At 43.2% G+C, this 24,068-nt stretch overlaps 1 protein-coding gene across 2 annotated transcripts in view; it reads left to right on the top strand.

The window, feature by feature from the left end:
* LOC124545051 (probable G-protein coupled receptor Mth-like 1) overlaps positions 1–24,068 on the top strand; it is a 399,074-nt gene that overhangs the window by 121,729 nt on the left and 253,277 nt on the right. For both annotated transcript variants that reach the window (XM_047123840.1, XM_047123839.1), the window contains exon 4: positions 19,936–20,215. In XM_047123840.1, the coding sequence (XP_046979796.1) occupies positions 19,936–20,215 (280 nt within the window). The remainder of the gene's footprint in view (positions 1–19,935; positions 20,216–24,068) is intronic.

Raw genomic sequence — 24,068 nt, 5'->3', positions numbered from 1 at the left:
CTTCTGCAATGCTGTGGCCGCATCTTCTACTGACGTCGGATCAGTTGTTTTTCTCCCTCTGCCACATTGCATTCCGAAAGAATGGTCTTCTCGAATCTCGTAATAATTTTCTCCAGACCCTTAGAAGACATTGGACCATCGCCTTTTCTCGTTCCCTTGAGTGTCCGGAGCTTCTGCGGAGCTACTGGCGCACTGTCACCCTTCTGGCAAAAGAGCTTTACCATCAGCGCGCGTTCTTGCATTTGGACACTCATGCCGAGCATCTAAGACGGAAACGGAGGAACAGCCATGTACCTCACTTCTATTTATTTTGCACATTCAGCCGCTTACAGGACCATCTAGTAAAATTTTCGTTATTTTTGTTTGTTTCCATAACATCTCCCTTCGATAATGTTCCGTTCAAATTTGACGTCATTATTTTTACAGCGTTTTGGAACTGTAATTTTAATCATAATGGTCCTGTATGTTCTACACTACCTGATCGAAAGTATATGGACATGTATTACTTGACATTAGTATGGAATATCCGCGCCTTTCTCATTTATGACGCCTTAAACTCCGTTGGGGACACTTTCTATGAGGTGTCTGAATGTCTGTGGAGGAATGGTAGCCGATTTTTCCTCATGATCCGAAACCAGAGAAGTAGTGATGTTGGACGCAGGGATCTGGAGCGAAATCGACATTCCAATTAATACCAAAGGTGTTCCATTGGGATGAGGCTGAGATTCTGGCAGTCCATTTCACTGATGCCATTGTCCACAAACAATTCCCTCACATGCTTCTGATGATAGATACACTGTCGTGTTGATACAATCAGTCTTCGTCTCTGAACTGTTCCTCTGCTGTGTACAGTACACAGTGCTGTAACGCCACCTCCTCCGTACTTCAGTGTTGGCACTATACCCGACAGCAGGTAACCTTCTCCAGGCATTTGCTACAAGGTATAGCGTGATTCAGCGCTCAAAATACCTCATTTCCAGTCAACCACTATCCAGTGTAGTAGCCCTTTACATTGCCCCAAGCGTCGCTTTTGAGTGACTACAGAAATATGTGGCTCATGAGGAACTGCTCCACCATTATACTCCATTCTTTTTAACTCCCTATGCAAAATCATCGTGCCAGCTGGACCTCTGGTGGCACTTTGGGACTTGTGAGTGATTCCTTCCGCTGATTTCATGTGATGTTTTAACAGCCACCTCCCGCAGTGCGCAACGGTCCATGTTCTTCTGTACACGAGATCTTCCTGTCTTGTTTCAACTGTTGTAGTACTTTCGTGATTTCACTTCACAACCACAGCAACAACAGTCGACGTGAGTACCTTTAAAAGTGTTAAAATATCCCTGATGTAGGTTTTACTCGGTGGACATCCATTAACTAGTCCTCGTTCGAAGTCACTTAGCACGCCTGACGGATCCACTGTGCTGTTACTGTTTCTCTGTTGACAACACAATATTCCGCGCCTGATTTTGTACTGGCGCGTCCGCTCTTTCGTGACATCCAGTCATCAATTCCGCATTACATAGCCGTGTCTCAATACTTTCTATCAGTTAGTGTACATGGCTGTATTAGTATAAGGGAACCTTTAGATTTTCCCAAGTATAGAGTCTACTACTCAATTTTACTAAAGATGTCTACTTATTCCCCCCGAGTACAGTGTTCGTTGTGCATCCTACCTTACTACCTTACTGCTTGAAGACTGAAAGATTTCTGCAGTCATGTAGCTTACAGTCTTGTGTCGCAGCATAGACGGTGTATGATAAACGTGGCTCGTCGTATCCGTGCTAGGAAAGGCTCCGAGTTTGATACCAGAGGAATCAAATACTCGAGTACAGGCGTCTCCCCTGCAGTAATGTCCAAAAATACTTGTTTTTAGTAATTCTAGCGTACACATTGCTAAAACTGTAAAGACGCAAATTAAAAACTGAAAAGAAACTTACCAATAACGGACTTCATCAACCAAACGCAGATAGCAAGCAAGGAAGCTGTCAACAACTGAAAATAACGACACAAGACTCACGCTCCTGTTTCATTTTTGCGTTCGTGAATCGTTATTTCTAGAATTCGCTGTTCAATCCACAGTCGTAATGACATGCAAGCTTTGACACTGTCTCGACAGAGTTCACTGGAATACAGGAACAAACACTGATGAATCGAGTCATTATGACCACTGCCCACCGCAGGTGGGGTTGCCGGCCCGTGACATCGTAAGGAAAGTAAATAAGGTGAGCAGAGACGAATAGAGAATCGTTCTAGTGACGCTAAAAGCCACAAATGAGGAAATCCACCGACATAACAGCCTTTGACAAAGGTCAGATTGTTATGGCCCGACGCTTGAGAATCAGCATCTCTAGAAACTCAACGTTAGCTAGAACTTTCGAACCGTTATTTATAGGGACTTGCTGACAATGTTGAAAAGTACTGTCTTGTATTTGCGCCACTTTGAAGGGGAGTGCATCTTTACTCATTAAAGAAACCATCTATCAGAAGCTTGAATAATCACCTTTCGCAGCGCGCACGTGCTGGAAGAGACTCAGTGAGATTCTGGAAGGTACCGACAGGGACGACTCCAATACCGTTGCCAGTTGCACTAGTTTTTTAGTTGAGGACCCATGCCGCGAACAGTCCTTTCGATGTCGTACCACATATTCTTAATTGGGTTCAACTGTGTTTACTCCTGTGAATCGGGTGACCAGAGGAGTAAGGTATATTCGCCCTGGTGCTTTTCAAACCACGCGCCTACACCGAGAGCTGTGTGACACATTGCATCATCGTCCTGGTAGATGCAATCATTCCTTGGGTTCAAAAATGTCTCTAAGCACTATGCGACTTAACATCTGAGGTCATCAGTCCCCTAGACTTAGAACTACTTAAACCTAACTAACCTAAGGACATCACACACATCCATGCCTGAGGCAGGATTCGAACCTGCGACCGTAGCAGCAGCGCGCTTCCGAACTGAAGCGCCTAGAACCGCTCGGTCACAGCGGCCGGCCATGCCTTGCGAAAACAAAGTGCATGTAGGGGCGGACGTGGTCCCCGAGGATAGATGCACACTTGTGTTCTACATCTACATCTACATCCATACGCCGCAAGCCACCTGACGGTGTGTGGCGGAGGGTACCTTGAGTACCTCTATCGGTTCTCCCTTCTGTTCCAGTCTTGTATTGTTCAGGGAAAGAAGGATTGTCGGTATGCCTCTGTGTCGGCTCTAATCTCTCTGATTTTATCCTCATGGTCTCTTCGCGAGATATACGTAGGAGGGAGCAATATTACTGTTTGACCCCTCGGTGAAGGTATGTTCTCGATACTTCAACAAAAGTCCGTACCGAGCTACTGAGCGTCTCTCCTGCAGAGTCTTCCATCATCTCCGTAACGCTTTCGCGATTACTAAATGATCCTGTAATGAAGCGCGCTGCTCTCCGTTGGATCTTCTCTATCTCTTCTATCAACACTATCTGGTACGGATCCCACACTGCTGAGCAGTATTCAAGCAGTGGGCGAACAAGCGTACTGTAACCTACTTCCTTTGTTTTTGCATTTCCTTAGGATTCTTCCAATGAATCTCAGTCTGGCACCTGCTTTACCGACGACCAACTTTATATGATCATTCCATTTTATATCACTCCTAATGCGTACTCCCAGATAATTTATAGAATTAACTGCTTCCAGTTGCTGGCCTGCTATATTGTAGCTAAATGATAAGGGATCTTTCTTTCTATGTATCCGCAGCACATTACACTTGTCTACATTGAGATTCAATTGCCATTCCCTGCACCATGCAACAATTCGCTGCAGATCCTCCTGTATTTCAGTAGTATTTTCCATTGTTACAACCTCTCGATACACCACAGCATCATCCGCAAAAAGTCAGTGAACTTCCGATGTCATCCACAAGGTCATTTATGTATACTGTCATCCGTTGGGCCTTCCAGAATGACGGGGCCACAGGGGGATGGCACGAAAACGTCGCCACTGAACGGCAGTCGGCATGCGTGCATGAACCAGACGCCTCCTGCGGAGGCTCATACGTAGCAACGTTCGTTGAACGGTCGTTGAAGGAAGAAGAATGGGTTCAACGTCCCATCGACATCGAAGTCATAGCAGACGGAGCACAAGCTTAGATTGTGTCACGGATAGGGAAGGAAATCGACCGTGCCCTTTTCAAAGGAAGCATCCTGGCGTTTGCCTGAAGCGATTTAGGGGAATCACGCAAAATCTAAGTCTAGATGGTCGGACGCGGATTTGAACCGACATTCTCCCGAATGCGAGTCCAGTCGCTCGGTTCGGTCGTTGAAGAGACGCTGTTGGTAGCCCCTTGGTTCATCTGGGTGGCCAGCTGCGCAGCAGTTACACGTCTATTCGCCTACGTAGATCTCCAGAGCGGTCGTTCATCCCTGCCATTTATAGCCTGTGATGCAACACGTTACCTTGGCGCTGCTTTTGGATAGCGCCATGCACGGTATACTTTAACCATGGTGGTACGCAAACAATTTACAAACTTCGGAAATGCCTCCACCCATGGCCCGCAAGCCACTGATCGTGCCCTTTTGGACGTCAGATACATCGCTCCATATCCGCATTACGACAACGACCGATTGTTTTATGCATTCCCCAGACACATCAGACACATTTTATATACCCCCCACTGATAGTGCTGCCATGTGCCCTCTGTGAGTAGTTGTTTCACGTCGACGTCGAACATAGGCAGTGCTCACATTAATGTGAGTGCACCGTGTGTAAAAGGTACTTCACCAGTCATAATGTGTAACTTACTTTTTGATGTCCGCTAGTATACTGACTCACGAGGAAGTTCTGTGTATTTCATTTACAATTACATTAATGATGAGTGTGTAATTTGTGTATTGTTACCAGTTCCATATCTAATTGGCGTATGGGGTGGCATTTCGTGGCATTGATGGGAGATAAGAGATGATCAGCTGCAGAGGAGGTGGTATTTCTTGGGGAAAAACAGTAAATAGCCGCCACAACTCCAGAGAGCAGCGAAGCTTGACAGAATCTGTACGTACAGTGATTTCAAAAAGTATTCGTCCGACCATAGCGCATAGAATATGACAACCACAACCCCCATAAATGTAGCTAAAAGACAAACAATAACTATTTTCTTACTTCGGTTAATATACAGTACATTTCAAAATAAAACGCTATTTTGGTTTATATGATGCTTAATTTTTGAACAGATCACGTTATTTAAAATCGTGCCTCATTTGATGTGAAGCAAGTGTTCGTCTAGTAAATAAGATCACAAATATGGTGCTGCACTGGCACAAGTCCCTCTCCCTGTTCTTTGCGGTTATATTTCATCTACTGTGTTGATAGTTCGCACTCTGTTTCTAAAGCCGGTAGGCAATATTTACGTAACATGGGTTCAAAACGTTGCGAAACTGCAAGAGAAGAGAGATAAATCTGCATCAGTTTGTTTCGAAAAGGAAGCGAGTTGAATTTGCTAGAAGACGTAAATCCGATGGGTTTAGTTTCTGGAAGAGGTGTTTGTTTTTTACTGACTAGAGTGGATGTTAGCTTTTTAAGACAAATGGGCAAGTAACAGTATGGAGAAAAAAGAATTGTGAACTTGAGGAAAGAAATAAAACAATATCAGATGAACATGGAGGAAGTTCTGTACTTGTCTGGGGTCGCAGGGGTTCAAATGATGTGGGTGATTTGTGTTTTATTGTTAGAATTATGGACCACAAGGTATGCATAAAAATCCTAAGGAAACATCTATCCATCAATGTGAATGATATGAGTCGTTATGGGGATTACATTTTCACAGAAAATGATGATCCAAAATATACAGCTCTAGATGGACGGTTCTGGAAACAGGTCAACTAGCCACGGAACAGGATAATATCTCGAATGAACTGAATGGAAGGGCTGTAAACGATGGGTCAGAAGCTGTAAATAAATTTAATAATCGTTTCTTAAATGTAATAGAAAGTACAGGGGCAAACAGTTCAAGAGTAAAATGACAGCAGTATGTTCAAAAAATAACTTTCATAAAACTGAGTGATGTGAATGTATCATCAACTTCTCCTTCCGAAATTAAAGAAATTATACACTTTCTCAAAAATAGAAGCTCGTCTGGGTTTGATGCTGTTTCCAACAGGGTAATAACGATTTGTTCTCACGTAATAGTTCTGTCTTGTCAGAAGTACCTAATGCATGACTATCTCATTTTTCCAGAGAGACTCAAATACGCCGTTGTTAAACCACTCTTTAAGAGAGATGATAAGAGAGATGACTATAACTACCGACCTGTTTTACTGCTCACAGCATTTTCCAAAATTTTTGAGAAACTGACGTACTCTAGAATAGTATCTCACGCCAGCAAGAATAATATCCTCAGAGAATCACAGTTTGGGTTTCAGAAGAATTGCTCTAATGAGAATGCCATTTGCATGCTCGCTCATCAAATTTACAAGCATTAAATTATGAAACAGCGCCGGTCGATATTTTCTGCGATTTAACTGTTTGAATCACAGTATTCTCCTAGATAAACTGAAGTTTTTTGGCATTGATGGCATAGTCACCCAAAGTATGCAAAAACCTGTACTTAGTAATTCAACCAGTATAGCATGGAGCGTCAATTTGAGTGGGGACAAATCACATGTGGGATTCCTCAAGGCTCAGTTTTAAGTCTGCTATATTCCTCATGTATGTAAACGATCTTCTGTCTAAATCACAACACATAAGATCAGTTACTTTTGCAAATGATACTAGTGTTGTAAACAATCCAAGCATACGTAAAGAAACAGAAGAAATGGTAAACAATGTTCACAAAAGTATCTTTGACTGGTTTCCTGTGAATGGTCTCAATCTCAATTTCAAAAAGACATCACGTATTCAGTAGTGCACATCTAGGGTACTAAACCAGTGATAAGTGTGACACATTTTGAGGAAGTTATAAATAGGATGTAAACTTCAAAATTTTAAGGTGTCCATATTCACGAGAATTTGAACTGGACATAGCACATTTTGAAATTTCTGAAATAGACTCAGTTCAGCCACATTTGCACTTAGTATCATTGCAAATTTTGGAGGGAGACAAATCAGTAAATTGATATGTTTTGAGTGTTTTCGTTCAGTAATGTCATATAGAATAATGTTCTTGGGTAACTCATCTTTAAGAAATAAAGTCCTCGTTCCTCAAAAACGTGCTGTAAGGATAACAAGTGGTGCTCACCCACGATCATTTTGTAGACATCCGCTTAAGACGTTGGGCGATCTGGCTGCTGCTGCACAGTATATTTATCCTCTCACGAAACTTGTTGTATAAAGAATCCATTACAGTTCAAAAGGGACAATTACGTAAATAATTACAATACCAGAAGAAAAAATTACATTCATTACTCCACTTTAACGTCTTCTTTAGAGCAAAAAGAGGTGTGTAGTGCGGTAACAAAAATTTTTCGTAACTTACCCAGCGATATAAACTGTCTGACAGACCGGAAAGTAAAATTTGAAAAGAACCTTCTATTCCGTAGAATAATTTCTATTTCTTTTGAAAGTTATAAAAGGTAGGGGCAGGAATTACTCCTGGATAAACGTTAATAAAACCGACAAACTGGAAATAGAGGAAAAAAGGTTCCATGAACATATGTCCGGAAATGGACGGTGTGCTTGCAACGACAACGAATCGTCCCGGAAAACATTACAGTGCTGCATCACATCCACGTCTCAACAGAAGATCGGACTGGCCTCCATGGTATTGCAAATGGTAGGGATTTTAGAGGTTGTCATGCACGATACACATGAACATACTTTGGCTTACACCATGTTGCTAGGCCACTTGCCTAGAGCTTGTACTATGGTTCGTCTCAATATCTTGTAGAACCTAGACCTCCAAGTCTGGTGTACGCACAATCCGCCGACCACTCTGCTGCTACTGTAAGCCGCGTGAGTCACACAGTCTACAACACACAAGGGCCACACGGCACGTGGTCAGAGGAACTGTCATTCTCCAGCGGCATCTAAAATGGCAACGATGCGTTTCCGAACACATATTCGTAGGTCCTTTTTTCCTCAATTTCCAGTCAGGAATACGTCACTGCTGTTTGTCAGCGTTATCAATATTCTCCCTGTATAAAATGTTCAGCATGCAGCCATATTTGCAAACTAATTTGCAATTTGAATTTAAAATGGCTCGTTCTCCATTATTACGATTTAGCATGCAACTCACTCTGGTTGCTGCATAATACCCACCGCTGGAAGCCGACACCATCACAACCCTCAAACATTAATCCAGTAGACAATTTGTGGGATGTACTCGACAAAACTGTGAGAAGTCATCCGATATCCAGTAGAAATGATCTAAAGAACGCTGTACTAGAGGAATGGCGTAAAATTATGGAGCGAACAACAGATTCTCTGGTGAAAACCATGCCAAGGAAAATGCAAGAGATTGTAAAGAGGGCAGGACGGCCTACTATTTTCAGAGTGCCATTTTCAGCATTGTGGACAAATACTTGCTTTGCATCCTAAACTGGCTGCCTTTACTTTTGAATGTTTAACTATGTTTATATGAATACAAATCTCGTTTCTTTATTGTATTATAATTTTCACTGATTAATAAATAAATCCAAGCCCCTGCTGTACTTCATTCTGACAATTTTCCACTATCTATAGATTCTTAAATAACAACTCGTGTATTAGACGAATACTTTTTGGAGTAACTATACCTATATATACCATAAATTAAAGTCCCCACTCCCCCCGCGTTTTTCTGTCTCTGGCCGTGGTGGCCGAGTGGTTCTAGGCGCTTCATTCCGGAACCGCGCGACTGCTACGGTCTCAAGTTCGAATCCTGCTTCGGGCATGGATGTGTGTGATGTCCTTAGGTTAGTTAGGTTTAAGCAGTTTTAAATTCTAATGAACTGATGACCTCAGATGTTAAGTCCCATAGTGCTCAGAGCCATTTGAACCATTTGTTTTTCTGTCTATGTATGCGGAAGCTAAGCTGAGGAAACTGTAGGGATTTTGATGCCCTTTTCACTAACAGACAGAATGATTCATAAGAAAGATTTCTGTGTGTAATTTACTAGCGAACCCGGCAATGGTTCGCAGAAAGAGTTTTACAAATAGAGCAAGTCAGTAACGCGTTGGACCACCTTCGCCACTAATGCAAACAGTTATTCGGCTTGCTATTGATTGACGGAGTTGTTGGATGTCCTGCTGAGGGATTTACTCCCAAATTTTGTCCAATTGACGCATTAGATTATCAAAATCCGGAGATGATTGGACGGCCCTGCCCAAAATGCTCGAAACGTTCTCAAATGGCGAGAGAACCCACGACCCTGCTGGACAAGGTGGTGTTTGGCATGCATGAAGACAAGCCGTAGATGCGTTCGCTGTGTGCGAGCGGGCATTATCTTGCTGAAATGGCAACAAAACAGGGCGTAGAATATCGTCGACGTTTCGTTGTGCTGTAACTGAGTCGCGGAAAACAACAACAGGGGTCCTGCTATAAAAATAAATTGCACCCCAGACAATCACCCTGATTGTCGGACCGTATGGTGAACGACAGTCCGCTTGGTGTCCCAACGCTGTCCGGGGCGTCTTCCACACACATCTTCTTTGATCTTCAGAGATCAGTTCGACGCGGGACTCATCACTGTAAACATTTATACTCCAATCAATGAGATTACGGCCTGAAGACGTTGCTGGAGAAGCCCTGGATAGCGGTGAGGTAGCAGTGTGACTCGCCTGCCATACGGCCCGACACCCAGGAGCAATGAGCTGCGGTGCCATATCTTTTCATAGCATAACTCCTTTGGTTGTCATCCGCTGCACCTTTACAGCGCAGCGGTACGTCGACGATATTCTGCGCCCCATTTGCTGTCCTTCATGGAAAGCCATCGTGGGCTTATATTTCAACAAGATAATGCCCGCTCACACACAGCAAGAGTTCCTACCGCTTGTCTTCATGCTTACCTGACCCTACTTCGACCGGCAAGGTCGCAAGACTTCTACCCAATTGAGAACGTTTGGAGCATTCTGGTCAGGGACCTCCACAATCGTCTCGGGATTATGACGACTTAACGCACCAGTTGGACGGAATTTGACACGATATCCTTCAGGAGGACATCCAACAACTCTATCAATCAATTACAAGCCTAATAACTACTTGTATAAGGAACAGAGATGGACCAATGCATTATAGACTTGCTCAATTTGTGAATCACTTTCTCTAACATAAATGTCCGCCCCGATAGCTGAATGGTCAGTGTGACGGACTGCCGTCCTAAGGGACCCGGGTACTATTCCCGGCTGGGTCGGGGATTTTCTCCGCTCAGGGACTGGATATTGTGTTGTCTTCATCATGATTTCATCCCCATCCGGCGCGCAGGTCGCCCAATGTGGCGTCGAATGTTATAAGACCTGCACCAAGGTGGCCGAACCTGCCCCGTAAGGTGCCTCCCGGCAAATGACGCCAAACGCTCATTTCCATTTCTAAAATAAATGATACAGTTTTTTGAAACTGTTCTCATGTATTTGCCTATCCATGTTCATCACATCTATCGATATCTGACCCAGTCGGATAATTTCTTTGCGCTGCGTCGTTTTATTTTGACTTATAGTGAATGTATGGGAATCGGATATACGTCCTATGTTCCTCCGTTCTCTCATTGTGGGTCTCCTCATTTCTCCTCTTTCTCCAACTTCTCCTTCTCCTCCACCTCTCTCTGTCCATCTTCTCCTCCTTCTCCTATCTCTCTCCTTCCTCCTCCCCTCTCTCTGTCCATCTCCTCCTTCCTCCTCTCGTTTAAGCCTTGTTTCTTGTTATAGCCATCAGTATCTTGATTGGGAACTGAAGTCACTTAAAATGAATGGGTAAATCGGTGCAGGCCGCTGTGGCCGAGCGGTTCTAGGCACTTCAGTCTGGAACCGCGCGACCGCTACGGTCGCAGGCTCGAATCCTGCCTCGGGCATGGATGTGTGTGATGTCCTTAGGTTAGTTAGGTTTAAGTGGCTCTAAGTTCAAGGGGACTGATGACCTCAGAAGTCCCATAGTGCTCAGAGCCATTTGAACCATTTGGTAAATCGATTGGAATGACTGCTATACAGGGTATGACAGACCTCTTGCTGTTGGACCTGTGAGAATAGTAGATTCAATGCCAGCTATTTAACATAATTTTAATCTGTAAATGTTTAGGATTACGAAGTTTCAGACGATTTCGATTTCGTAGTACTACTCTGATCGTAAGTCAATGAACTATAAATACAACTCGTCAGGCTGCGAGAAACAAAAAAAGGCAACACGTATTCGCATATACAATTTTCGTTAAAAATTGTATATGAGAAGACGGACTATATAGGCGAGAAACAACTTGTCTAATGGTTTAAGTAACCTGTTATTGTAGTGTTTTCCTTCTCGCAGTCGGTCTTTACCCGAAAACCAGTACAGCATTGTTAAAAAAAATGTATAGCCAGTTTATGTCTGAATTTTTATTGGAGTATTCTGTAAAAATTTGAAGGAGAATCTTGCAGAATTTTTGATGACATCCTCGAACAATGACTTGTATTTATGCAGTGTGACTGAGATGCCCCTACCGTTGTCTTTTTATGCAACCTGCGCTATGTATAGATCAGGAAAGGCATCCAGAAAGGCGACAGCCACATAATCGAAATATGTTCCATCTTAGAGGTTTGGGTGATTGCTTGCAAACAGAATCATACTGAAAATAAAGCAAGTGATGATTGGCCATGAGTTACACAGCAATTTCTGGACGAAGATATACCTCATTTTTGCCGTAGTTATCCATCTGTCTCCAATCTTTTTTTGTGTGATTAGCGATGTAATCATATAGGTTTTGGATGTCTCTGCGAGTCTATTTCGTTTATAGTACTTAATCTTTCCGAAATGATTCAGAATCGTTGCCTTATACAATGTGTTTCATCATTAGGAACAACGAAATTAACAGGAAATATCAAAATGGGAAGCATGAAAGTAACAGCTTCCCGGTATATAACCTAATGAAGACATTACTATATGACTCGCCGCGTTAATGTGCTAAAGTATTTTCACAAACAAAATTTGTATAGTAGGTCTAAGATGTCTCCATACACTACACAGTTATTCTCTAACTTTTTGAAAATGTTCCTCGCATCTCCACGGCGAACTGGTCAACAATATTGTTCTGTCATATGAGGTTGCGTAAAATGACATCGGCAGGGCAGCAGAATATTCCCGTGTTTTAACTTTTTCATTGGGTTATATACCGTGTAGTTGTTCATAAGTCTACATTCTTGTACCACTTACAAATGATTAAGTACAATAAATGTAATAAACCTACAGAGACATTCAAAACTTGTATGACTTCTATGACACTGCTAATTACACAAACAAAGACTAAAGACATTTGGATAAGTAAGGTATACCTTGGTCAAATAAAAAATCGTAACCCATGGTCAATTCTCACTTGGATTTTTACAGCATGATTCTATTTGCCAACTGTCAACGAACTCTCTGAGGGGGAACTTACAGCGATAACATGGTTGTCGCCTGTCTGGATACCGTTGCTGATTCATATGTTGTGCCGTTTGCATAAAACTGCAGAGGGGTAGTTGAATCAAACTGTATAGTATTGTATGATTATATGATAGCGGAACAAACACTGGTAGCAGTTACTTCTGTAAAATATCTGGGAGTATGCTTGCGGAACGATTTGAAGTGGAATGATCATATAAAATTAATTGTTGGTAAGGCGGGTACCAGGTTGAGATTCATTGGGAGAGTCCTTAGAAAATGTAGTCCATCAACAAAGGAGGTAGCTTACAAAACACTCGTTCGACCTATACTTGAGTGTTGCTCATCAGTGTGGGATCCGTACCAGATCGGGTTGACGGAGGAGGTAGAGAAGATCCAAAGAAGAGCGGCGCGTTTCGTCACAGGGTTATTTGGTAACCGTGATAACGTTACGGAGATGTTTAACAAACTCAAGTGGCAGACTCTGCAAGAGAGGCGCTCTGCATCGCGGTGTAGCTTGCTCGCCAGTTTTCGAGAGGGTGCGTTTCTGGATGAGGTATTGAATATATTGCTTCCCCCTACTTATACCTCCCGAGGAGATCACGAATGTAAAATTAGAGAGATTAGAGCGCGCACGGAGGCTTTCAGACAGTCGTTCTTCCCGCGAACCATACGCGACTGGAACAGGAAAGGGAGGTAATGACAGTGGCACGTAAAGTGCCCTCCGCCACACACCGTTGGGTGGCTTGCGGAGTATAAATGTAGATGTAGATGTATAGTATTTCGGATTACCGCTACGCCAGACAAGTCATGTGGCAGTGGGTAGTGCTCCCTGTGCGAAGAGGAGTGGATCGGTAGTCTTGACTGAGCGAAGGATCAGTCTATACTACATGTCCTGAGGAATCAAGGTGTGGTGTCACCGCCAGACACCACACTTGCTAGGTGGTAGCCTTTAAATCGGCCGCGGTCCATTAGTATACGCCGGACCCGCGTGTCGCCACTGTCAGTGATAGCAGACCGAGCGCCACCACACGGCAGGTCTAGAGAGACGTACTGGCACTCGCCTCAGTTGTACAGCCGACGTAGCTAGCTATAGTTCACTGACCAATACGCTCTCATTTGCCGAGACGATAGTTAGCATAGCCTTCAGCTACATTTGCTACGACCTAGCAAGGCGCCGTATTCAATTGATATTGAGATTTTATTAATGTATCATCAAGAGCGATGTTCTGCAAATGTGGATTAAAGTTAAGTATTCCAGAAGCTACGTACTTTTCTTTATAGCATTCATTACGTATCCTGTTTCAGACCTCACGCCAGCCTGCGTGAGTTTAAGCGCGTGCCTTTCGGCTTCCTCTCGTTGTGACTTGGCTGTCGTGCTAAGTCACAACACAAGGAATTGTCAGATTGGCGACAGAGGAAACTCTAGAGTGTAGTAAGCAGGTCAAAATGGATGTAGGTTGCAGTAATTATGCCAAGATGAAGAGACTTGCACAGGACAGACCTTCTTGGATAGCTGCATCGAACCCGTCTTCAGGGGTAGTGCAGCATGGGATACAACCCGTCGGCTTTGACCAATGACGTCAAACATTACTACAGATAATAATGCCTTCACTTTCAGCCATAGATAAAAAAAACCAGTTCTGTGTTCCGGATAAGCGCTATCATTGTACATTAAAATAATTGATTGTGATTTTAAAAGAGATCGCTACATATTGCTCAAAATATTATTCGTGTGCATTTATTTCAATAATTGGTTGTTTGCAATTCATTCGGTACTTAATTTCATTCTTAGTGATATTTAGGTAATTTGGACTATTAGTTTCTTATTTTAGGACAATTTTTAGTATCTCGGTCCGACACACAGTTTTAATCTGCCAGGAAGTTTCATATCAGCGTACACTCCGCTGCAGAGAGAAAATCTCATTCTGGATATATCTCATTTTCGTTTATAGGTATGGATTTATCTGTTCCGATGAACCTGGATTTGAGAGAGGCTATGGGCGTAGACATGTTGGCCAAGATTTGTTTTTTGCAAATGTATGGTCTCGTTGCCGAGTATGTCCGATATCGTGAGTGCGGCGAACATAAGCGGCTCGCAAGTGTATCTCGTCGCCGTACTCACGACTTATTCGTATGGCGCTGCAGCAAAGATCGGTTGTGGCGGTCAATTAGACGAGGGAAGTGGTTCGAAAATCTAAGCTCGACTTGAGAGACATTATGAAAATTACGTACTGTTGGTGTTTGAGATATCCTGTGTGGCTGTGTGACCATGAATGTCGTGTGTGTAAGCGTACAGTAGTCGTTTGGTACTCTTTTTGCAGGGAAGTTGAGGGGAATACATGAAATAGGGGGCCGTTGAGGGTGTCGGGTGTTATGGTCGAAACTGACTAGTCGCAATTTGGCAAAAGGAAGTACAACAGGAGGGAACCTCCGGTGGGATTATGGATTTGGGGGGCTGTAGTTTGAGGTCAAAAGTGTGACAATGTAGTGTTTAAAGTAGTTCCCAATCGAAGGAAGGAAGTTTTGGTCAGCTTAATTGAAGACCACGTTGCAGAGGGTTCCATTGTAATTTCAGATGGTTTTTCTTCATATAGCGATTTAGGGGAAAGGGGTTATCACCATCTCGTAGTTAATCACAATATTGAGTTCAAATCATTATCCACAGGGGCTTGCCCAAACAGCGTAGAGGGTTATTGGTCAGCTGTGAAATCTCATGTAGGGAAGGGGAAACGCCGGATTTCCGCACTTCAAAGTCACTTATACGAATATTCATAGAGGCGTAGTATTCTCCAAACATATTGCCCGTTTAAATGTTTTGTTAAACGTGTTGGGCGATGTACCGTTCATAATATGTTAGCTAATTTCACATTAGGATGGGCGGAGGGTGAATGTGTGTGTGTTTCGTAATATTTTGTTTGTTGTGTATGTGAGTATGTGATTTTTGTTGATGTCTTCCTAGGCGAGCTTCGGTTCTTTTAAGAAGTTACCGTGTAGTAAGTTCAGTTTTCCATTTTTTTCTTTTACTACAGTTGTATTACACCATTACCTATGTTTCGTGTACTCCAGTACGTAACAGAAATTTCGCAGCTGTCGTTCTTCTTTCGTTTCCCAGCACTAGTATCAGTACGATGTTTTCGAAACTGTACCAGAAATATTAAACGGTGAAACGCCCGACACAACTAAAATTTGTATCCCGTCCTTCAGTTGACCTTTACACTGACACTACCTATTCGAAAAGAACGACATATGTAACATTGATGAGATAACCAGTATATGGCACCTATAGAACAGGATACAAATGTTGTGTATAGCTACGAGGGCTATCCACAAAGTACACTACGTTTTCGTTTGTGTCCGTTGGGGGCGGGGCTAGCGCGGCCATCTCGGTGTCATGGCATTCCGCCACTCAGTCGCCATCCTGCCGTGCTAGTGAGAGGTTCGTGCTGTACTGCATTGAGTTACTCTGACAGTTTGAAATGTCAGCGTTAATTGAAAATGCCGCGAAGTGTGATGAGCGTGCTGTAATAAGGTTTCTGACTGCAAAAAACTGTACACCGATAGAAATCTATCGGCAGCTTTGTGAAGTGTATGGGGACAACATAATCACTGAAGGTGGAGTGCAATAAAGGGTCATAAAATTTAAAAATGGCCGAACTAACGCTCACGACGAAGAGTGAAGTGGAAGACCCAGCATAGTGACTGCCGAACTTGTCGAAAAAGTCGATGCCGCGGTCCGTGAAAACCGTAATTTCACAATAACGGAACTCTCTATGAGTTTTCCACAAATTTCACGAAGCTTGTTGCACGAAATCATTACCGAAAAGCTTGGTTTTGTGCAAGATGGATACCAAAAAAACTTGACAGAGATTCACAAAAATCAGCAAATGGCTGCAGCGTTAACGTTTTTGGACGCTTACGAGAAAGATGGCGACTCATTACTCGATCGCATCGTTACTGGTGACGAAACATCGGTTAAGCATGTGAACTGCGAGACAAAATTGCAGTCAGTGCAGTGGAGGCACACAAATTCCCCCCAAAAACCCAAGAAATGCATGCAGACAATGTCGGCAAGGAAGGTGATGGCGACTGTCTATTGGGACAGAAAAGGTGTGATTTTTGTGGATTTCCTGGAAAGAGGCACTACAATAAACTCTCAAAGGTATTGCCAAACTCTGCACAACCTGAGAAGAGCAATACAAAACAATCGCATGGGAAAGTTGGGCTCAAAGATCTTGCTGATTCACGACAACGCCCGGGCCCACACGGCAAATGCCACTCGTGAAGTTCTCGAATCTTTTAAGTGGGAGTTGTTTCCTCATCCGCCGCACAGTCCCGACCTGGCACCGAGCGACTTCCACTTATTCCCAGCAATGAGGAAGTGGTTGGCTATGCAGCGTTTTGATGACGACGCACAGCTTCAAGAAGAGGTAACCACGTGGTTGAAGGCGCAGGCGGCCGAATTTTACGACGAAGGAATTTCCAAGCACGTCCATCGCTACGATAAGTGCCTTAATTTAAATGGCAACTGTGTAGAAAAGTAGTATTTAAGTGTGGCTTTCATCTGTATATAATTAAAAAAGTTTTCCAATACTTGATTTATTTTTAATTCCAAAACGTAATGTACTTTGTGGATAGCCCTCGTATATAGCTCAACTAAATAATGGGATACTATTGTCACTGCTGTGATGAAATAGCATCGAAGACGAAAAAAAAAGAAACTGTACCCCATAGTGAAGTACGGAATACAAATTGTATATGTGTCGTCTCATTGCCTCTTCGCGTAGTTCAACTGAGGTGCAGGTTGCAAATGTAACGTACGTCCATTTCCACGTTTTTGTTAGCAGTGTACATCTATATAGGTCAACGGAAGTATGAGATACAAATATTATGTACGTAGCTCCTTCTGGCATCGGTAGTACTACTATCTACGTAAGAACAGAATATTAGTGGTAGCAGAGGTGAAAGAAACAACACATGTAAAATTTGTTTCCCGTGCTTCAGTTGACCTGTATATTTCAACTGAACAGCAGGATATTAATGCTAACGAAAACGAAGAAATCGAGGCACGCTAAACTTGTATCCCGTACTGCAGTTAACCAATTCAGTTCGAATGAGGTTCGAGATACAACCCATATACATGTGACGTGAGGTATTCTGTTGTTGTTGTTGTGGTCTTCAGCCCAGAGACTGGTTTGATGCAGCTTTCCATGCTGCTATATCCTGTGCAAACTTCTTCATCTCCCAGTACCTACTGCAACCTACATCCTTCTGTATCTGCTTAGTGTATTCATCTCTTGGTCTCCTTCTACGATTTTTACGCTTCACGCTGCCCTCCAATACTACATTTGTGATCCCTTGATGCCTCAGAACATGTCCTACCAACCGATCCCTTCTTCTAGTCAAGTTGTGCCACAAACTTCTCCCCAATCCTATTCAATACCTCCTCATTAGTTATATGATCTACCCATCTAATCTTCAGCATTCTTCTGTAACACCACATTTCGACAGCTTCTAATCTCTTCTTGTCCAAACTAGTTATCGTCCATGTTTCACTTCCTAAAAATGGCTACACTCCGTACAAATACTTGCAGTAACGACTTCCTGACACTTAAATCTATACTCGATGTTAACAAATTTCTCTCCTTCAGAAACGCTTTCCTTGCCATTGCCAGTCTACATTTTATATCCTCTCTACTTCGACCATCATCAGTTACTTTGCTCCCCAAATACCAAAACTCCTTTACGACTTTAAGTGTCTCATTTACTAATCTAATTCCCGCAGCATCACCCGACTTAATTCGACTACATTCCATTATCCTCCTTTCAAGACGCTATCCATTCCGTTCAACTGTTCTTCTAAGTCCTTTGCTGCCTCTGACAGAATTACAATATCGTCGGCGAACCTCAAAGTTTTTATTTCTTCTCCATGGATTTTAATTCCTACTCCGAATTTTTCTTTTGTTTCCTTCACTCTTGCTCAATATACAGATTGAATAACATCGGGGAGACGCTACAACCCTGTCTCACTACCTTCTCAACCACTGCTTCCCTTTCATGTCCCTCTACTCTTATAACTGCCATCTGCTTTCTGTACAAATTGTAAGTAGCCTTTCGCTCCCTGTATTTTACCCCTGCCACTTTCAGAGTTTGAAAGAGAGTATTCCAGTCAACATTGTCAAAAGCTTTCTCTAAGTCTACAAATGTAGGTTTGCCTTTCTTTAATCTAGCTTCTAAGATGTCGTAGGGTCAATATTGCCTCACGTGTTCCAATATTTCTACGGAATCCAAACTAATCTTCCCCGAGGTGGGCTGCTACCAGTTTTTCCATTCGTCTGTAAAGAATTCGCGTTAGTATTTTGCATACGTGACTTATTAAACTGATTGTTCAGTAATTTTCACATCTGTCAACACCTGCTTTCTTTGGGATTGGAATTATTATGTCCTTCTTGAAGTCTGACGGTATTTCGCCTGTCTCATACATCTTTCTCTCCAGATGGTAGAGTTTTGTCAGGACTGGTTCTCCCAAGACCGTCAGTAGTTCTAATGGAATGCTGTCTACTCCCGAGGCTTTGTTTCGACTCAGGTCTTTCAGTGCTCTGTCAAACTCTTCACGCAGTATCGTATCTCCCATTTCATCTTCATCTACATCCTCTTCCAATTCCATAATATTGTTCTCAAGTACATCGCCCTTGTGTAGACCCTCTATATACTCCTTCCACCTTTCTGCTTTCCTTTCTTTGCTTAGAACTGGGTTTGCATCTGAGCTCTTGATATTCATACAAGTGGTTCTCTGTTCTTCAAAGGTCTCTTTAATTTTCCTGTAGGCAGTATCGATCTTACCCCTCGTGAGATAAGCCTCTACATCCTTACATTTGTCCTCAAGCCATCCCTGCTTAGCCATTTTGCACTTCCTGTCGATCTCACTTTTGAGACGTTTGTATTCCTTTCTGCCTGCTTCATTTACTGCATTTTTACATTTTCTCCTTTCATCAGTTAAATTCAAAATTTCTTCTGTTACCCAAGGGTTTCTACTAGCCCTCGTCTTTTTACCTACTTGATCCTCTGCTGCTTTCACTACTTCATCTCACAAAGCTATTCTATACTACCTACACTACCAAAGGTATTCTATACTACCAATATTTCCATCCATTTTTTCTCCTTCATTTGCCACAGAAATAATACGATACAAACACGCGATATCCTTAATGGGGGAATATTACTTGCCTTGATATATGCCAACCATATTTTTTATCTTTCTTATCTCTTTGTTTCTGAACACTCTTGTCAGCTGTTACATTTGTGTAATAAATGATCTCTGGGAAATTCTGACTTCATTGTTCAAAGTCGACGGGTTGTATCCCGTGCTTCACTAGACCCGGCCTTGGGAATGACGCCCGTCCTGAGAAGAGATGGTGCTGAGTTTTGACGGTGCTGGTTGTTGTCCGCAGTGCGAGAAGGGTGAGCACATCTCGGAGACGTACGAGGGGCAGTCGTGGCAGTTGCTGGCCAACGGCAGTGCGCTGGTAGGGGGCGTGGCTCTGGCGCAGCCCCTGGAGCGCTACTGCGCAGACGCGGCGGGCCACGGCGGCCGCGGTCAGCTGCTCTACTGCAGCGACAGGTCCGTCTCCTGGAAGCCCAACCGCCAGCGCGGCCTGCTCTACGGGCTGCTGTTCGGACTGGGCGCCATCTTCCTGCTCGCCACCGTCCTCCTCTACAGCTGCCTGCCCGGTGAGCTACCACTCGTGTCTCTGCTCTTTAGACCATTTCATTCGCATGACAGATCAAATATGTCCAAGTGTACCTGTGGAATGCATGAGGTGGTGACAGTAAGAAATTTCACACAAACAAAGTAATACCATGTTGTTGATGATTCTTCGGGGTTATATGGCTGTGGTCCATGGAATTCTTCTATTCCCAACCTTTCGTCCAATACTACGTTGGACATCCTCAGGGGTACGGCTGGTCCTGCTGAGTCCTGCCGACAGTCGGCAGGACTCAGCAGGACCAGCCGTACCCCTGAGGATGTCCAACGTAGTATTGGACGAAAGGTTGGGAATAGAAGAATTCCATGGACCACAGCCATATAACCCCGAAGAATCATCAACAACAATACCATCCGGTCATGAAAGCCTTCATTGTATAAAAGTAATACCATACTCTGGAACAACATATTCCATAGCTGGGGTTGCTAATGCATGCCTGTTGTGGTGGTACAGGGTGACAATTATTGAACTATATGAAAAAAAACAATGTAAATTAGTTACAAACTAAGGCGTGCACACACTTTATTCAACTTATAAACGTCACTACAGATATTCGGATTTAGGTTATGACATGTTTGCTATGCCTGTCATCATTGCTCCAGAAGTTGGACCATTACGAAATACGGGGAGTAGCTCACAATTGGTTCACCTCTTACTTTAGGAATAGGCAGCAAAAGGTCATTATTCACAATGTTGATAACGGCTGTGATGTGGGGTCTGAGTGGGGTACTGTCAAGTGGGGGGTGCCCCAGGGATCAGTGTTGGGGCCACTCCTGTTCCTTGTTTATATAAATGATATGCCCTCTAGTATTACGGGTAACTCTAAAATATTTTTACTATTCGAACAATATCAGAAGTGAGTGATCGTTCAAGACGAAAATTAGTCTACTTTGCTTATTTTCATTCGCTTATGTCGTATGGTATTATATTCTGGGGTAACTCTTCCCATTCTGAAAGGATATTTTTGGCTCAGAAACGGGCGGTTCGGGCAGTAAGTGGTGTAAGTTCACGAACCTCTTGTCGATCTCTGTTCACGATTCTGGGTATTTTGACATTGACCTCTCAATATATATAGTCCTTACTGTCGTTTTTTGCTACCAATATTAGCTTATTCCCAAGAATAAGCAGCTTTCACTCGGTTAATACTCGGCAGAAATCAAATCTGCATTTGGATTGGATTTCCTTAACTCTTGTGCAAAAAGGTGTGCAGTACACTACTGCATCCATTTTCAATAAACTACCACTTGAATTCAAAAATCTTAGCAGTAATCCACGCGCTTTCAAATCGAAACTGAAGAGTTTCCTCATTGGTCACTCCTTCTATTCTGTCGAGGAGTTCCTTGAAAACTTAAGCTGATTCTTACTGTATTGTTGATTGCGTTTACTTAAATTTATGGACTGACTTTTTTCGGGTTCATGAACATTTATTATTATCTGTTATTACTTTTATGTTGTAATTTCATGTACTGACACGTTCCATGACCTTGGAGATTTGCTCCTCAGTTTGGACGCACGGAACTTGACGTGTAAATGAAATAAAATAAATTGGCGATGATGTGGCGCAGATGAATAGCGAAATCTACGAGGGTTATTCCAAAAGTAAGGTCCGATTGATTGCCAAATTGAAACCACAGTGAACATCAGAAATGTTTTACTTGTAACAATTAGCTACACCTTTCAGCTACTTCTCTACGCAGTCGCCGTTCTGACTTAGACTTTTGTCATAGCGTTGTACCAACTTTTCAATAGCCTCATCATAGAAGGCAGCCGCCAGTGCTTTCCGCCAATTCTCCACGCTGGCCTACACCTCGTTGTCTGTGTCAAAATGTTGTCTTCAAAGACAGCGGTTCATGTGACCAGAGATGAAACTCAGGGGGAGACAATTGTGGACTGTATTGTGGGTAATCTAACATTTCCATTTGAAAACGATGCAGGAGCATCTTCATTGCCCCTGCAGAATGCGGCTGAGAATTGTCGTGAAGACGAAACAGCACGACAGTTATGTAATGTTGGCTGCATAGCTTCAGGCGAAATTTCTCACCAGGCCCTCGTACTTGGCGGCAGACACTATTTTCTAGACATCTTTACGCACTCACTGCGAGCTCAGAAATGAGAAGAGCGACGTGATGCTAACTGGGGTTATACTAGAGACACTACCCAACACATCTGTGCAAAGCTTTATCGGATTTTCATAGTCGTTTCCATTTCGCGACCGATCGGACCTTACTTTTGGAATAACCCTCGTACATGACCTCCTGAACGGCTGTTTTCAGCTCAGCAGTGGTTTTGGACTTATTGCTGCTCACCTTATATTTAATATAGCCCCACAAAAAGGAGTCTCATGTGTTCAGATCTGGAGAATATGGCGGCCAATAGAGACCTATGCCAGTGGCCTCTGGTTACCCCAGAGCCAGAAAGCGGTCTCCAAAGCGCTCCTCCAGAACATCACTCTCCTGCTTTGATGGAGTCGAGCTCCGTCTTGCATGAACGACATCTTGTCGAAATCAGGGTCACTTTGGATAATAGGGATGAAATCATCTTCCAAAACCTTCACATACCATTCGGTAATCACTGTGCCATCAATAAATATCTCACCAATTATTCCATGACTGAACATTACACAGCACACAGTCACCTGTTGATCATGAAGTGACTTCTCGGTCGCGAAATGCGGATTCTCAGTCACCCAAATGCTCCGATTTTGATTACTGACGTACCCATCCAAATGTGGGCTCCGTTGCTAAACCAAACCATACTAATTCCCATCATGCCTTGTGACCAACAGTGCAGTTTGAATGTTCTAATGCACACTATTCAGAAGTTATGATGATTTTATTTCACATAGTTCAATAGATGTCACCTAGTACATGGTCCAGTCACATTAATATGATCACAGCCTTGTTATCGTGATGGTCCACAGACAGTATGTTGCAGCACAAGCACCGGAATCTACATAAACCACGTCAGGTGGGGACATACAAAACAATCCAGTCACTACTGTAATGTGAAAGCAGAGTGATGTATTTCACATCCAAAAGAACATCTTCATTGACTTTCAGGCCAAGGGTGGAAGCATTACCAAAACAGCAATGTTTATAAGTTGCTCATCTGCTATCATGGTTAAAGATACTGTGCATGGCTAAATTGAACCATCTAAAACTGGTCCTGAAGCAAATTTGGTGCACCACGGACTATACAGGGTGTTACAAAAAGGTACGGTCAAACTTTCAGGAAACATTCCTCACACACAAATAAAGAAAAGATGTTCTGTGGACATGTGTGCGGAAACGCTTAATTTCCATGTTAGAGCTCATTTTAGTTTCTTCAGTATGTACTGTACTTCCTCGATTCACCGCCTGGATTTCATACGGGATACTCTACCTGTGCTGCTAGAACATGTGCCATTACAAGTACGACACAACATGTGGTTCATGCACAATGGAGCTCCTGCACATTTCAGTCGAAGTGTTCGTACGCTTCTCAACAACAGATTCGGTGACCGATGGATTGGTAGAGGCGGACCAATTCCATGACCTCCACGCTCTCCTGACCTCAACCCTCTTGACTTTCATTTATGGGGGCATTTGAAAGCTCTTGTCTACGCAACCCCGGTACCAAATGTAGAGACTTCGTGCTCGTATTGTGGACGGCTGTGATACAATACGCCATTCTCCAGGGCTGCATCAGCGCATCAGGGATTCCATGCGACGGAGGGTGGATGCATGTATCCTCGCTAACGGAGGACATTTTGAACATTTCCTGTAACAAAGTGTTTGAAGTCACGCTGGTACAGTCTATTGCTGTGTGTTTCCATTCCA

This window comes from Schistocerca americana, chromosome 8, assembly GCF_021461395.2.
Source record: "Schistocerca americana isolate TAMUIC-IGC-003095 chromosome 8, iqSchAmer2.1, whole genome shotgun sequence".
NCBI classification, from domain to species: Eukaryota; Metazoa; Arthropoda; class Insecta; order Orthoptera; family Acrididae; genus Schistocerca; species Schistocerca americana.
The sequence above is the reverse complement of the archived record's forward strand: the minus strand, read 5'-3'. Positions and strand labels throughout refer to the sequence as shown.